Consider the following 13,851-nt stretch of genomic DNA (forward strand, 5'->3'; position numbering starts at 1 on the left):
GGCTAGTGGGTCCTGTCTTCATTAGGAGCATTCCCTGTGTGTCTGCTGTGTGTCGGTACGTGTGTGTCGACATGTATGAGGACGATATTGGTGTGGAGGCGGAGCAATTGCCAAATATGGGGATGTCACCTCCTAGGGGGTCGACACCAGAATGGATGCCTTTATTTATGGAACTACGGGATAGTGTCAACACGCTAAAGCAGTCGTTTGACGACATGAGACGGCCGGACAATCAATTAGTGCCTGTCCAGGCGACTCAAACACCGTCAGGGGCTGTGAAACGCCCTTTGCCTCAGTCGGTCGACACAGACCCAGACACAGGCGATGACTCCAGTGGTGACGGTGACGAATCAACCGTATTTTCCAGTAGGGCCACACGTTATATGATTTTGGCAATGAAGGAGGCGTTACATTTAGCTGATACTACAGGTACCACTAAACAGGGTATTATGTGGGGTATGAAAAAACTACCCATAGTTTTTCCTGAATCAGAAGAACTAAATGACGTGTGTAATGAAGCGTGGGTTGCCCCTGATAAAAAGCTGATAATTTCAAAGAAATTATTGGCATTATACCCTTTCCCGCCAGAGGTTAGGGAGCGCTGGGAAACACCTCCTAGGGTGGACAAGGCGCTAACACGCTTATCTAAACAAGTGGCGTTACCCTCTCCTGAGACGGCCGCACTTAAAGATCCATCAGATAGGAGGATGGAAAATATCCAAAAAAGTATATACACACATGCAGGTGTTATACTACGACCAGCTGTAGCAACTGCCTGGATGGGCAGTGCGGGGGTAGTTTGGTCAGAATCCCTGATTGAAAATATTGATACCCTGGACAGGGACAATATTTTACTGTCGTTAGAACAAATAAAGGATGCATTTCTTTATATGCGTGATGCACAGAGGGATATATGCACACTGGCATCACGGGTAAGTGCTATGTCCATTTCGGCCAGAAGAGCTTTATGGACGCGACAGTGGACAGGCGATGCGGATTCAAAACGGCATATGGAAGTTTTGCCGTATAAGGGGGAGGAGTTATTTGGAGTCGGTCTATCAGATTTGGTGGCCACGGCTACAGCCGGGAAATCCACCTTTCTACCTCAAGTCACTCCCCAACAGAAAAAGGCACCGACTTTTCAACCGCAGCCCTTTCGTTCCTTTAAAAATAAGAGAGCAAAGGGCTATTCATATGTGCCACGAGGCAAAGGTCGAGGGAAGAGACAGCAACACGCAGCTCCTTCCCAGGATCAGAAGCCCTCCCTGGCTTCTACAAAAGCCTCAGCATGACGCTGGGGCTTCTCAAGCGGACTCGGGGACGGTGGGCGGTCGTCTCAAAATTTACAGCGCGCAGTGGGCTCACTCGCAAGTAGATCCCTGGATCCTGCAGATAATATCTCAGGGATACAGGTTGGAATTAGAGACAGATCCACCTCGCCGTTTCCTGAGGTCTGCTTTACCAACGTCCCCCTCCGAAAGGGAGACGGTGTTGGAAGCCATTCACAAGCTGTACTCTCAGCAGGTGATAGTCAAGGTACCTCTTCTGCAACAAGGGAAGGGGTATTATTCCACTCTTTTTGTGGTACCGAAGCCGGATGGCTCGGTAAGGCCTATTCTAAATCTGAAGTCCTTGAACCTGTACATAAAGAAGTTCAAGTTCAAAATGGAGTCACTCAGAGCAGTGATAGCGAACCTGGAAGAGGGGGACTTTATGGTATCCTTGGACATCAAGGATGCGTATCTCCACGTTCCAATTTACCCCTCACACCAGGGGTACCTCAGGTTCGTTGTACAAAACTGTCACTATCAGTTTCAGACGCTGCCGTTCGGATTGTCCACGGCACCTCGGATCTTTACAAAGGTAATGGCCGAGATGATGATTCTTCTTCGAAGAAAAGGCGTATTAATTATCCCATACTTGGACGATCTCCTACTAAGGGCGAGGTCCAGAGAACAGCTAGAGATGGGATTAGCACTGTCTCAAGAAGTGCTAAAACAGCACGGGTGGATTCTGAATATTCCAAAATCCCAGTTAATGCCGACAACTCGTCTGCTGTTCCTAGGGATGATTCTGGACACGGTTCAGAAAAAGGTTTTTCTCCCGGAGGAAAAAGCCAAGGAGTTATCCGAGCTTGTCAGGAACCTCCTAAAACCAGGAAAGGTGTCTGTACATCAATGCACAAGAGTCCTGGGAAAAATGGTGGCTTCTTACGAAGCGATTCCATTCGGCAGATTCCACGCAAGAATTTTCCAAAGGGATCTGTTGGACAAATGGTCAGGGTCGCATCTTCAGATGCACCTACGGATAACCTTGTCTCCAAGGACAAGGGTGTCTCTTCTGTGGTGGTTGCAGAGTGCTCATCTATTGGAGGGCCGCAGATTCGGCATACAGGATTGGATCCTGGTGACCACGGACGCCAGCCTGAGAGGCTGGGGAGCAGTCACACAAGGAAGAAACTTCCAGGGAGTATGGACGAGCCTGGAAACGTCTCTTCACATAAACATTCTGGAACTAAGAGCAATATACAATGCTCTAAACCAGGCAGAACCTCTGCTTCAGGGAAAACCGGTATTGATCCAGTCGGACAACATCACGGCAGTCGCCCATGTGAACAGACAGGGCGGCACAAGAAGCAGGAGGGCAATGGCAGAAGCTGCAAGGATTCTTCGCTGGGCAGAGAATCATGTGATAGCACTGTCAGCAGTGTTCATCCCGGGAGTGGACAACTGGGAAGCAGACTTCCTCAGCAGACACGATCTTCACCCGGGAGAGTGGGGACTTCATCCAGAAGTCTTCCACATGCTGGTAACCCGTTGGGAAAGACCAATGGTGGACATGATGGCGTCTCGCCTCAACAAAAAACTGGACAGGTATTGCGCCAGGTCAAGAGATCCGCAGGCAATAGCTGTGGACGCGCTGGTAACGCCTTGGGTGTACCAGTCGGTGTATGTGTTTCCTCCTCTGCCTCTCATACCAAAAGTATTGAGAATTATACGGCAAAGAGGCGTAAGAACGATACTAGTGGTTCCGGATTGGCCAAGGAGGACTTGGTACCCGGAACTTCAAGAGATGATCACGGAAGATCCGTGGCCTCTACCTCTAAGGAGGGACTTGCTTCAGCAGGGTCCCTGTCTGTTTCAAGACTTACCGCGGCTGCGTTTGACGGCATGGCGGTTGAACGCCGGATCCTAAAGGAAAGAGGCATGCCGGAAGAAGTCATTCCTACTTTGATTAAAGCAAGGAAGGAAGTAACCGTGCAACATTATCACCGAATTTGGCGAAAATATGTTGCGTGGTGCGAAGATCGGAGTGCTCCGACGGAGGAATTTCAACTGGGTCGATTCCTACATTTCCTGCAATCAGGATTGTCAATGGGTCTCAAATTGGGATCTATTAAGGTTCAAATTTTGGCCCTGTCGATTTTTTTTTCAAAAAGAATTGGCTTCAGTCCCTGAAGTCCAGACCTTTGTTAAGGGAGTGCTGCATATACAGCCTCCTGTGGTGCCTCCAGTGGCACCGTGGGATCTAAATGTGGTTTTGGACTTCCTAAAATCTCATTGGTTTGAACCACTAAAAAAGGTGGATTTGAAATATCTCACATGGAAAGTGACCATGCTTCTAGCCCTGGCTTCTGCCAGGAGAGTGTCAGAATTGGCAGCTTTATCTTACAAAAGCCCATATCTGATTTTCCATTCGGACAGGGCAGAACTGCGGACTCGTCCGCATTTTCTCCCTAAGGTGGTGTCAGCATTTCATCTGAACCAGCCTATTGTAGTGCCTGCGGCTACAAGTGACTTGGAGGACTCCAAGTTACTGGACGTTGTCAGAGCATTAAAAATATATATTGCAAGGACAGCTGGAGTCAGAAAATCTGACTCGTTGTTTATATTGTATGCACCCAACAAGATGGGTGCTCCTGCGTCTAAGCAGACGATTGCTCGTTGGATCTGTAGCACAATCCAACTTGCACATTCTGTGGCAGGCTTGCCACAGCCTAAATCTGTAAAGGCCCACTCCACAAGGAAGGTGGGCTCATCTTGGGCGGCTGCCCGAGGGGTCTCGGCATTACAACTTTGCCGAGCAGCTACGTGGTCAGGGGAGAACACGTTTGTAAAATTTTACAAATTTGATACTCTGGCTAAGGAGGACCTGGAGTTCTCTCATTCGGTGCTGCAGAGTCATCCGCACTCTCCCGCCCGTTTGGGAGCTTTGGTATAATCCCCATGGTCCTTTCAGGAACCCCAGCATCCACTAGGACGATAGAGAAAATAAGATTTTACTTACCGATAAATCTATTTCTCGGAGTCCGTAGTGGATGCTGGGCGCCCATCCCAAGTGCGGATTATCTGCATAAGTTGTACATAGTTATTGTTAACTAATTCGGGTTATTGTTAAAGGAAGCCATCTTTCAGAGGCTCCGCTGTTATCATACTGTTAACTGGGTTTAGATCACAAGTTGTACGGTGTGATTGGTGTGGCTGGTATGAGTCTTACCCGGGATTCAAAATCCTCCCTTATTGTGTACGCTCGTCCGGGCACAGTACCTAACTGGAGTCTGGAGGAGGGTCATAGGGGGAGGAGCCAGTGCACACCACCTGATCGGAAAAGCTTTACTTTTTGTGCCCTGTCTCCTGCGGAGCCGCTATTCCCCATGGTCCTTTCAGGAACCCCAGCATCCACTACGGACTCCGAGAAATAGATTTATCGGTAAGTAAAATCTTATTTAAAACACCAGCCGATCTCGCAATTCTCACACCCCAACTGTAATCAGCTACGATGTTAGAGTTGGTATTCGCTTGCTTCCGTGTATTTTCTGCAGGATCTTTGAAACAGAAGTCCCTTGAAAATATAAATTGTAAAGTTGATTACTTTTCAGGAGATCCTCATCTGTATATATATTTTCCACCAGCAGAGGGAGCAGTTACCTAACGATCTCCCTGCTATCTTCTACTATGCACTATGCAGGCAGTGCAGCAGGGGGAGCTAATTCTTTCTTAAACAACTTCCCCTCTGTATCTACTGGGGGGAGGGGGAGGACCCACCCATTACCTCAGCCTGGCGCCATAATCATTAAACATGTCACTGATGCAAGCCTTTTGCAAAATAATATATATATATATATATATATATGCTGCTGTTCCACTTGCTGCTGCCTCGGATGATCTAGACCCCTTCCGCTGGCCGGCGCGCGCCGAGTCCCGCTCTGTGCGGACACTATTTTGGCGCGCTCCGGACCTGCTGGCCGGCGCGCGCCTGGGCAGCTTCCCGCAGCGGCGCCTGAGCTCCACTTCGGCTGTCAGCTTCTCGCTGTGCAGCGCGCCGCTCTGCCGTCCCTCCCTGCTCACAGGGAGGAAAGGCCAAGTCCTGCGCCGCACTCTGCTCCCGCGCCCGCCGCTGTAACTGCTGTGTGAGGGGCTATTTATACCGGAGTCAGCATTACATGAAGCTATTACAGGAGGCAGCTCCTGTACAGTGATATTATTAAGTGGAGGCAGCATTACAACAGAGATCAATTACAGGATCTCAGCAGAGAGGTGCTCACTATAAAAATAAATAAAAATACATGAAGGACCCTAACTCTTCCTTCTACCAGTACTCACTGTTAGAAGTCTTGGAGGATCTCCTGTGGAGAGAGGCAGGTCCCTTCAATAGGGATCTTTGTCTCTCTGATATTAGGCAGCCTTGTCCCCCTTTTATTAGGGTTACGCAGCCCCTTTTAGTATCTTTTGTCAGGAGCTCTGTGCTCCCACGTGCTTCACCTCAAGCACAATATTTCAAACAGGGGGAGGAGCCGGCTGTGCAGACAATGCTAATTTAGATTGTGCCACACCTCCGGTTCAAGGCTTCACACCCCTACTGTATAGGACTCCAGTGTCCCCTAGTGGATGAAACAGAAATTCAACGTTAGCTTGGGTTAAAAAAAAAAGTGCAATTTGAAAATACACCACTAGAGGGAGTGATGTAAAAAGAAAAGATAGAATCCAGAGTAAATGGCAATAACAATAAAAGCAGATAGTGTCAGTTTAGGAAATAACGTAGGCAATGTTACTATCCTCTTTTCTGGCCTAGTGCCCAGCAAAAACATCAGCTTCTAATTCCATTGTACAGTTACAGTATCTCACTCTGGTGTCATTTCCAGTTCTTATGCCATTGATCTACCACAGCAGGGTATATTCTGTCAAGTCATATTGTTCTTGATGGCTTAGCTGTGTGGGGGGAGGAGATTGTGACATTGATATTGTAATGATGTAGATGAGACATAAGAGTTCTGTTGAGTGGCTGAGGCTAGAGTTCAGGCAAATAATCCCACATATTTGTACTTTGCTCATAGTACATCTATGCGAACGTTGTACAAACTCCACATTTGTTCAGTCCCACTGCTGTTATCACTTGCTCAGTAAATTGTGATTTCCCATCTCTAATAGCAATGATTCTACATAATATTGGTATGTTCTTTAATCCAGAAGCTAGAATCCATGTGACTGGGAAGTGCCACTGAAATGACAGTATAATGTGCAGATGGTTTGTTTTATATGAAACGGCTGCGAAGGACATTTACAGATACATTCCTGTCAAAACAGCTGAAGATATCTGACTCAATGATCATTGGTGGTGGAAAGGGAGGGGGGGGGGGGGGGGCTATTTTCTTATATAATGCAGACTTCCTGACAGTAATCCCATTAAATTGTCTGATAAGTGAAATCGATAGCGTTCAAGTCGCTTAGGATAATCCCTCGAAGCCAGACACTTTTCAGTGGATACCCGTCAATATTACGTAACTCCAGAATGTACTATGGAAGGGCCACAGCAGATATTGGATAGGTTTCTATGGGGTATGTGAAATGTCAGATTTACCAAGTTTCTTATTCCAGATAGGATAACGCTAACTCCAGATGTTGTTATAGTAGCCAACGGCCGTGCATGTGCATTGGCTGCCAGGGACCTGAACTAAGAAGCAGTGGGATAGCATTGACAGCTCTCCTGGCAAGAGAACATTGGTAAATTTGCGTGAAAATATTTATCACATCCACATTAATAATGCAGATTGTGATAAATAAGCCCCTTAATCAGTTTATAAATTCCCAGCAGGTGATAGAAAAGGAGGGCTAATCGCTAAGAGAGACACACACCGGAAAATTCCCCAGCACACCCCTGTGAACAGTAAAGAAAGTTGCTATTTGTACATTAAAGGCAGGAGTCTCACTTACATTAATTTGTAAATATATGACAAAGCACCCGCAATGTGAAGGCCCTCCTGCCATTAGATTGGCCCTAACTGTAAACTCTTTGGAGGCTCATGGGTTACTGCTGAGTCAATTGTCTCTCAGTTTAAAAACACGTTAATATGTCAGCCAAATCAGTTTACAGTTAGGTCTGCTCTATTAGCAGGAGCTGAAAGGTGGGCATTTTGTGTACAGATAGCATAACTGCCTTATTACTACAGTAGTACATAGCAGAGTGCTCAGGGTTATTTCTGTCTTGCCTCTACATTGTCAATCATGTCACATTCTGTGAAGTCACTTCATGAGTCCAAGCTCTGCAGTATCACCATATGGGGACATTGACTTAATATTACAGCCGTTGTGATACAACAGCGCATTAGAGGGATGACAGCTTTCAGTCTGCGTGTTTGGACACCTAAAGACCACACAAAAATGGCCACAGTAGAACTGGAGATGATACAGCTCATATCTGTGGCCACCTTTGACAGCGATTCATTTGCTGGGTGCTTGGTTCAACCAGTGGAAATAGCTGTTGTGCCACTAGCTGTATTCCTATATATGTGAAACCTACCAGTATTTCATATAAAGAAACTTGTATTTTAGGTTTAGTGGTTCTTGTACTATTGCATACCTCCTAGGAGTAACCTGACAAAGATATAGCTATTTATCCCTTTAAATATAATCTGTTACAATGGAGAACACGCAACACGAAGCTTATGTTAGTACACACACTGTTTAATACTAACTGATTGTAGAATTAAATAGTTTTTCTGGTAGTGTTGTAAGTCATCATCCATAATCACAAGTCTAAGGCAAAAGATGGAGTTCAGTATATCATTATGTCAAATGCCTGATGGTTGACGCTTATCATGAAGATCATGCAAAGAAAAGGACAACAAGTAGACTTACATGTAGTAGATAAGTGTGTACTGTGTGTCCTTTGGTGGGTTCTTTTGTTTGTAATTGAATTTCTCTGCTCTGGGCTGTGGGTAATCCTTTATCTTGGAAGTGGTTTTCCTTGGCTTTGGGATGTGGTTTCTTACTGAGGGACTCTCTTTGACAGCTCACCTTTGGGGGACGGAGGAGGTGTCTCTTTGGTTGGAACGTCTCAGTCTGTCTGAGTACAAGGAGGTCTTTACTCGTCATGACATCCGAGGTTGTGAGCTCCTTCATCTGGAGCGCCGAGACCTCAAGGTATCTCTTACAGATGTCCGACCCAAAGTGGAATCTGGTCCTCCTCTGCTCTGTATTTATGCCTAATGCACTGTCTCTTCTCTCTGCAACCAATCTTTGCAATCATTGTCCTTGTGTACACCTACGCAGCCAGTTCTGTGTATCCTCATTCAGCATCCCATCTGCCAGATCTCATTACCTGAGTCCAGCCATTGCATGTTCTATGCTACGCTTCTCTTTCTTGCCATACCTTTGTATTGTACATTCAGTCATCCACTAGCATTACCACCTTCTCTCTACAGTTATCAATATCCTAATGTCACTCATGTCAGCCAATTATCTGTGTCCTATAACACACTATAGCATGCTCTAATATGCACTCTTCCATCACTGTACACTATAATGAAATGATGCATGCCTTACTACCCGTCCCCATAGCCTGTTCTCTGTACCAGTATATAATCACTATGACCCTATACTAGGGACACTAACTGTGTAAGCCATTGTCGCATGCCCTTCATTATCAGGATACTCTCCACTAGTTCCCTGTACTCTGTAACCAACCATAGCATGTCATTTATTACCAGCATCTCCTAGTTCCATATTACGCTATACGTATGCCTTCATTATCATAATATGTGTTTCTCTACCAATGCCATGTGTATGCTTTCACCCTGTGATGCCATCAGCTGTTACCGCTCAATGAGAATCATATTCAGTTTGTTGCAAAGCTGTACAATCTACCTTTTTACACACGCTAGCCAGTTATGTAGCTCGTCGTCCAGTAGCCAACAGCATGAGCTGTGTAGGAAGTAGACCGCCACCAAATTATTTTGAGATGATGACTAAACTGCTGTGGCCTGTGTTATCGTACACACAGCACACTTTGTCTACTATAACAGGCTGACAGCAAACCATAAACAATATCCAGTATTGAGCTATTTATAGATTATATAAGTAGACCTTCCTTAAAAATGTATAGCAATGGAAGGATTGGCAGCTAGTACCCACTAACATAAGTATGTAACATAAGCAGGTGGATGGACTGCCATGTGCAGCATACAGACATTAGCATAGGCTAGTAAGCAGGCTACAATACAGCGCCCGTACAGAAAAGTGGCCACAGAATCATCTGACTCAGGCCTATGCAGGTGTAGCATGCAGGCATTAGCATGGGCTAGTAAGCAGGCTACAGCACCCGTATGGCAAAGTGGCTACAAAATCATCTAACTCAGGCCCATGCAGATGCAGCGTACAGGCATTAGCATAGGCTAGTAAGCAGGCTACAGTGCCCATACGGAAAAGTGGCCTCAGAATCATCTGTCTCTACAGCGCCCATACGGAAAAGTGGCCACAGAATCATCTGACTCAGGCCCATGCAGATGCAGCGTACAGGCATTAGCATAGGCTAGTAAGCAGGCTACAGTGCCCATACGGAAAAAGTGGCCACAGAATCATCTGTCTCTACAACGCCCATACGGAAAAGTGGCCACAGAATCATCTGACTCAGGCCCATGCAGATGCAGCGTACAGGCATTAGCATAGGCTAGTAAGCAGGCTACAGTGCCCATACAGAAAAGTGGCCACAGAATCATCTGTCTCTACAGCGTCCATATGGAAAAGTGGCCTCAGAATCATCTGTCTCTACAACGCCCATATGGAAAAGTGGCCACAGAATCGTCTGACTCAGGCCCATGCAGATGCAGCGTACAGGCATTAGCATAGGCTAGTAAGCAGGCTACAGTGCCCATACAGAAAAGTGGCCACAGAATCATCTGTCTCTACAGCGTCCATACGGAAAAGTGGCCTCAGAATCATCTGTCTCTACAACGCCCATATGGAAAAGTGGCCACAGAATCGTCTGACTCAGGCCCATGCAGATGCAGCGTACAGGCATTAGCATAGGCTAGTAAGCAGGCTACAGTGCCCATACAGAAAAGTGGCCACAGAATCATCTGTCTCTACAGCGCCCATACGGAAAAGTGGCCACAGAATCATCTGACTCAGGCCCATGCAGATGCAGCGTACAGGCATTAGCATAGGCTAGTAAGCAGGCTACAGTGCCCATACAGAAAAGTGGCCACAGAATCATCTGTCTCTACAGCGCCCATACGGAAAAGTGGCCACAGAATCATCTATCTCAGGCCCATGCAGATGCAGCGTACAGGCATTAGCATAGGCTAGTAAACAAGCTACAGCGCCCATATGAGAAAGTGGCCATAGAATCATCTGTCTCAGGCCCATGCAGATGCAGCGTACAGGTATTAGCATAGGCTAGTAAGCAGGCTACAGCACCCATACTGAAAAGTGGCCACAGAATCATCTGTCTCTACAGCACCCATACGGAAAAGTGGCCACAGAATCATCTGTCTCAGGCCCATGCAGATGCAGCGTACAGGCATTAGCATAGGCTAGTAAACAAGCTACAGCGCCCATATGGAAAAGTGGCCACAGAATCATCTGACTCAAGCCCAATGTTTTCAGCAATAATCTACCAAGGCTATGTGCTCCTATGTTTATGAGCAGCATACTGGTAAGACATAAATGCTTATGTACGTCTCCGATGTTCACTAAACTGAGCATGCATAGGACCTGTTTTGGAGGCGCACCTAGACCATTGCTTTCCATCGCAGCTTCACTGGCCCCAGCTGCGTGAATGCACCGGCCATCCTATGTAACCTGAGGGATACAGAGATGGCCGATGATCATGCAGATGATCCAATTGCTGCGTATTCAAATGCAGCAGTGGACCACAGAAGCCGTCAGGAGGCATCTATTTACACAAGACGCCTACTGCTGCATTAGTATATTGTCACATAGCAGCTGCCGAGCGATCTGCGTCCGTCTCTGAATCAGGCCTATAGCCAGTGACAACAATTGCTATACATCTCTATGTGAAGTTCTAGCCTAAAATAAAAGAACAGCAAAACCCATGAGTCTTGCAGCGAGTTGAATCCCTCACTTATCTAAGCCCATCTTTTTATGATGACATTTTCTGCATGGGGACCACTGTCCCATTATTATACATACAACGTGTTGATTGTAACCTCTTTTTGTTCTGCAGGAGTTGGGTGTGACAAAAGTGGGCCACATGAAGAGAATCCTCCACAGCATTCGAGAGCTGAGCCCCCCTCCTGTCAGTGCGGACTAGGGTCTGTCTTCACTGCATGCGTGGCCCAGTCCGCGTGAACGATTGAAGCACAGATCCGCCCTACGTGTGACTGCATTATATAGCGCCTTTTAATGGTTCTGAACATCATGGCAGCCTAATCCCTTGCAGCCAATCATTAATGAGCCCTGGGATTTTCTGCAGCCAGTCACAGTAGAGGTGTGTCCAGGGTTTGGCTACAGCAAGGGCTTTAGCTAGTTTTACTGGATACTTTTGAAGCCAGATGTTTGTTTTTTTCTAGAAACCACAAAAGCCAATTGTGACTGAAGTAGACTTTCTCATTAATGTGCTACCTCGTGTGGCTTGGGACAAGCAATGCATTGCTACCAGGATGTGAGCGCGTTACAAACCATCAATAAGCAGATGCTCACTCTCTGTCCTTTGCTGAAAGACTTTGAGACCATGGTGACTGAGCTGGGCCTATAACGGTTTCCTCACACATGTAATGGACGTTAGATGACCGTGGAGTTTCTGTACGTTGTGTTGATATGGATGCGCTTTTCTCAGGCTCTGTGTGTAAATTGTTTGGTGTGTAGGTTGTGTAGATATATTCTAATCGATGGTCGATTTAGTCTTTTTGTAAAAATCCAGCTGTGAGGTGAGACCATTGCAACATCCCACTCCGGTCTATGATCAAAAGATTGTTTACATTTCTAGGTACATTTCTAAAGCAGGAAATCATCTTCCCTATAATATGCGTCTGGCAAACCAGAGCGTCCGAAGCCGCTCTCTGTGGGAGATACAATGAAGGGCTTGTTTCCTGAAGCTGCATTTGGATAGTGGTTTGAGGTGTCCGCATCCAATTCCTCTGTCTATCCTGGGCAGGTCCCTTCCCTGCTTCTGTTTATTAATGGGGGACGGATGAAAACTTTGGAACCCTTGGATAAAGCCCGACTACCCCGCCTGTGTGTATTTATTCTCCCATGCCTTACTGCAGTCCCCTCCCCCATTTCCAAAGTGTTGTTAATGCTTGTAAATAGCAATATTGTAAAATTGGTTTCTGTTCTAACAGTAAATGATGTTTTAATGATGATATTTGCCTTATTTTATTGACTATAGCATTTCCTGGGCTATTTATATACTGTAGTACAAAGTTTACAACTTATTTGTAAAGGTATTTTACATAATATGCATTTGTACAATCCATAATCTCCTAGTTCTGCTCTTCAATACCAATCGGTTCTGTTTATTCTGCAAAATGTTACATTAGGCGCATATCTTTTTTGATTCATCACCTTTGCTGTCTTTCACCGGTTGCTAAGGAAGAGGTGAGAACTGGCATAGAGATCACTGATCCCTATGGGGAGACGCACTGACAGCACACATGAGTCCTTTACAGATGAGGGAAATAGAGCACGCCAATCAGACTTGTTATAAGCAGGGCAGCAGCCAGTCACAAATTGGCTTTGAAAATTTCAGCAACCAATTCAGCAATACCTCACAATCTAATTGTGAGTAAAGTAGATTTTTGTCACTTAGGAAGGTTAGCACAATAAAAGCCATTGGTTCCTACAATGCAGGCTCTTGCTCTTTGGATCTGCTTTCAGATCATTTTCATCCAATACCTCTGTAAAGTGCTTGTTTGCTCTGTCATTATATTGAGAGCAGTGATCTCTGTGTGATTATGCGTCTCTTCTACACCAGTCAAAAAACGTACCCAAATAGAAAGGGGTTGGTCATCATTTACTTCCCCTCAGCTCTGTGTAGATTGTCTATTCATCTCTCTTGCATCTCGCTGTACTAAGGCCCTCATTCCGAGGTGATCGCTAGCTGCTTTCGTTCGCAGCACAGCGATCGGGCTAAAAATTAGCACTTCTGCGCATGCGGCTCAATGCGCACGCGCGACGTACTTTCACAAAAGCCGATGCAGTTTTACACAAGCTCTAGCGACGCTTTTCAGTCTCACTGCTGGCCGCAGAGTGATTGACAGAAAGTGGGTGTTTCTTGGAGGAAACTGACCGTTTTCGGGGAGTGTGTGTAAAAACGCAGTCGTGTCAGATAAAAACGCAGGAGTGGCTTTGGAAACGTAGGCGTGGCTGGGCGAACGCAGGGCGTGTTTGTGACGTCAAAACAGGAACTAAATAGTCTGAAGTGATCGCAAGCTAGGAGTAGGTCTGGAGCTACTCAGAAACTGCACAATCTTTTTTTGTAGCAGCATTGCGATCCTTTCGTTCGCACTTCTGCTAAGCTAAGATACACTCCCAGAGGGTGGCGGCTTAGCGTTTGCATGGCTGCTAAAAGCAGCTAGCGAGCGAACAACTCGGAATGAGGGCCTACTGTAAG

At 46.2% G+C, this 13,851-nt stretch overlaps 1 protein-coding gene across 5 annotated transcripts in view; it reads left to right on the forward strand.

Moving 5' to 3' along the window:
• The window catches only part of DGKD (diacylglycerol kinase delta), a 222,413-nt gene extending 209,812 nt beyond the window's left edge, over positions 1–12,601 (forward strand). For 4 of the 5 annotated variants that reach the window (XM_063915849.1, XM_063915848.1, XM_063915851.1 and 1 more), the window contains 2 exons: positions 8,290–8,420; positions 11,464–12,601. In XM_063915849.1, coding sequence (XP_063771919.1) covers positions 8,290–8,420; positions 11,464–11,550 — 218 coding nt within the window. In that variant the 3' untranslated portion in view covers positions 11,551–12,601. The remainder of the gene's footprint in view (positions 1–8,289; positions 8,421–11,463) is intronic. The other variant, XM_063915850.1, reaches the window with a different exon arrangement.
• The last annotated feature ends 1,250 nt before the right edge of the window (positions 12,602–13,851 follow it).

Source organism: Pseudophryne corroboree, chromosome 4, assembly GCF_028390025.1.
Source record: "Pseudophryne corroboree isolate aPseCor3 chromosome 4, aPseCor3.hap2, whole genome shotgun sequence".
Lineage (NCBI taxonomy): Eukaryota > Metazoa > Chordata > Amphibia > Anura > Myobatrachidae > Pseudophryne > Pseudophryne corroboree.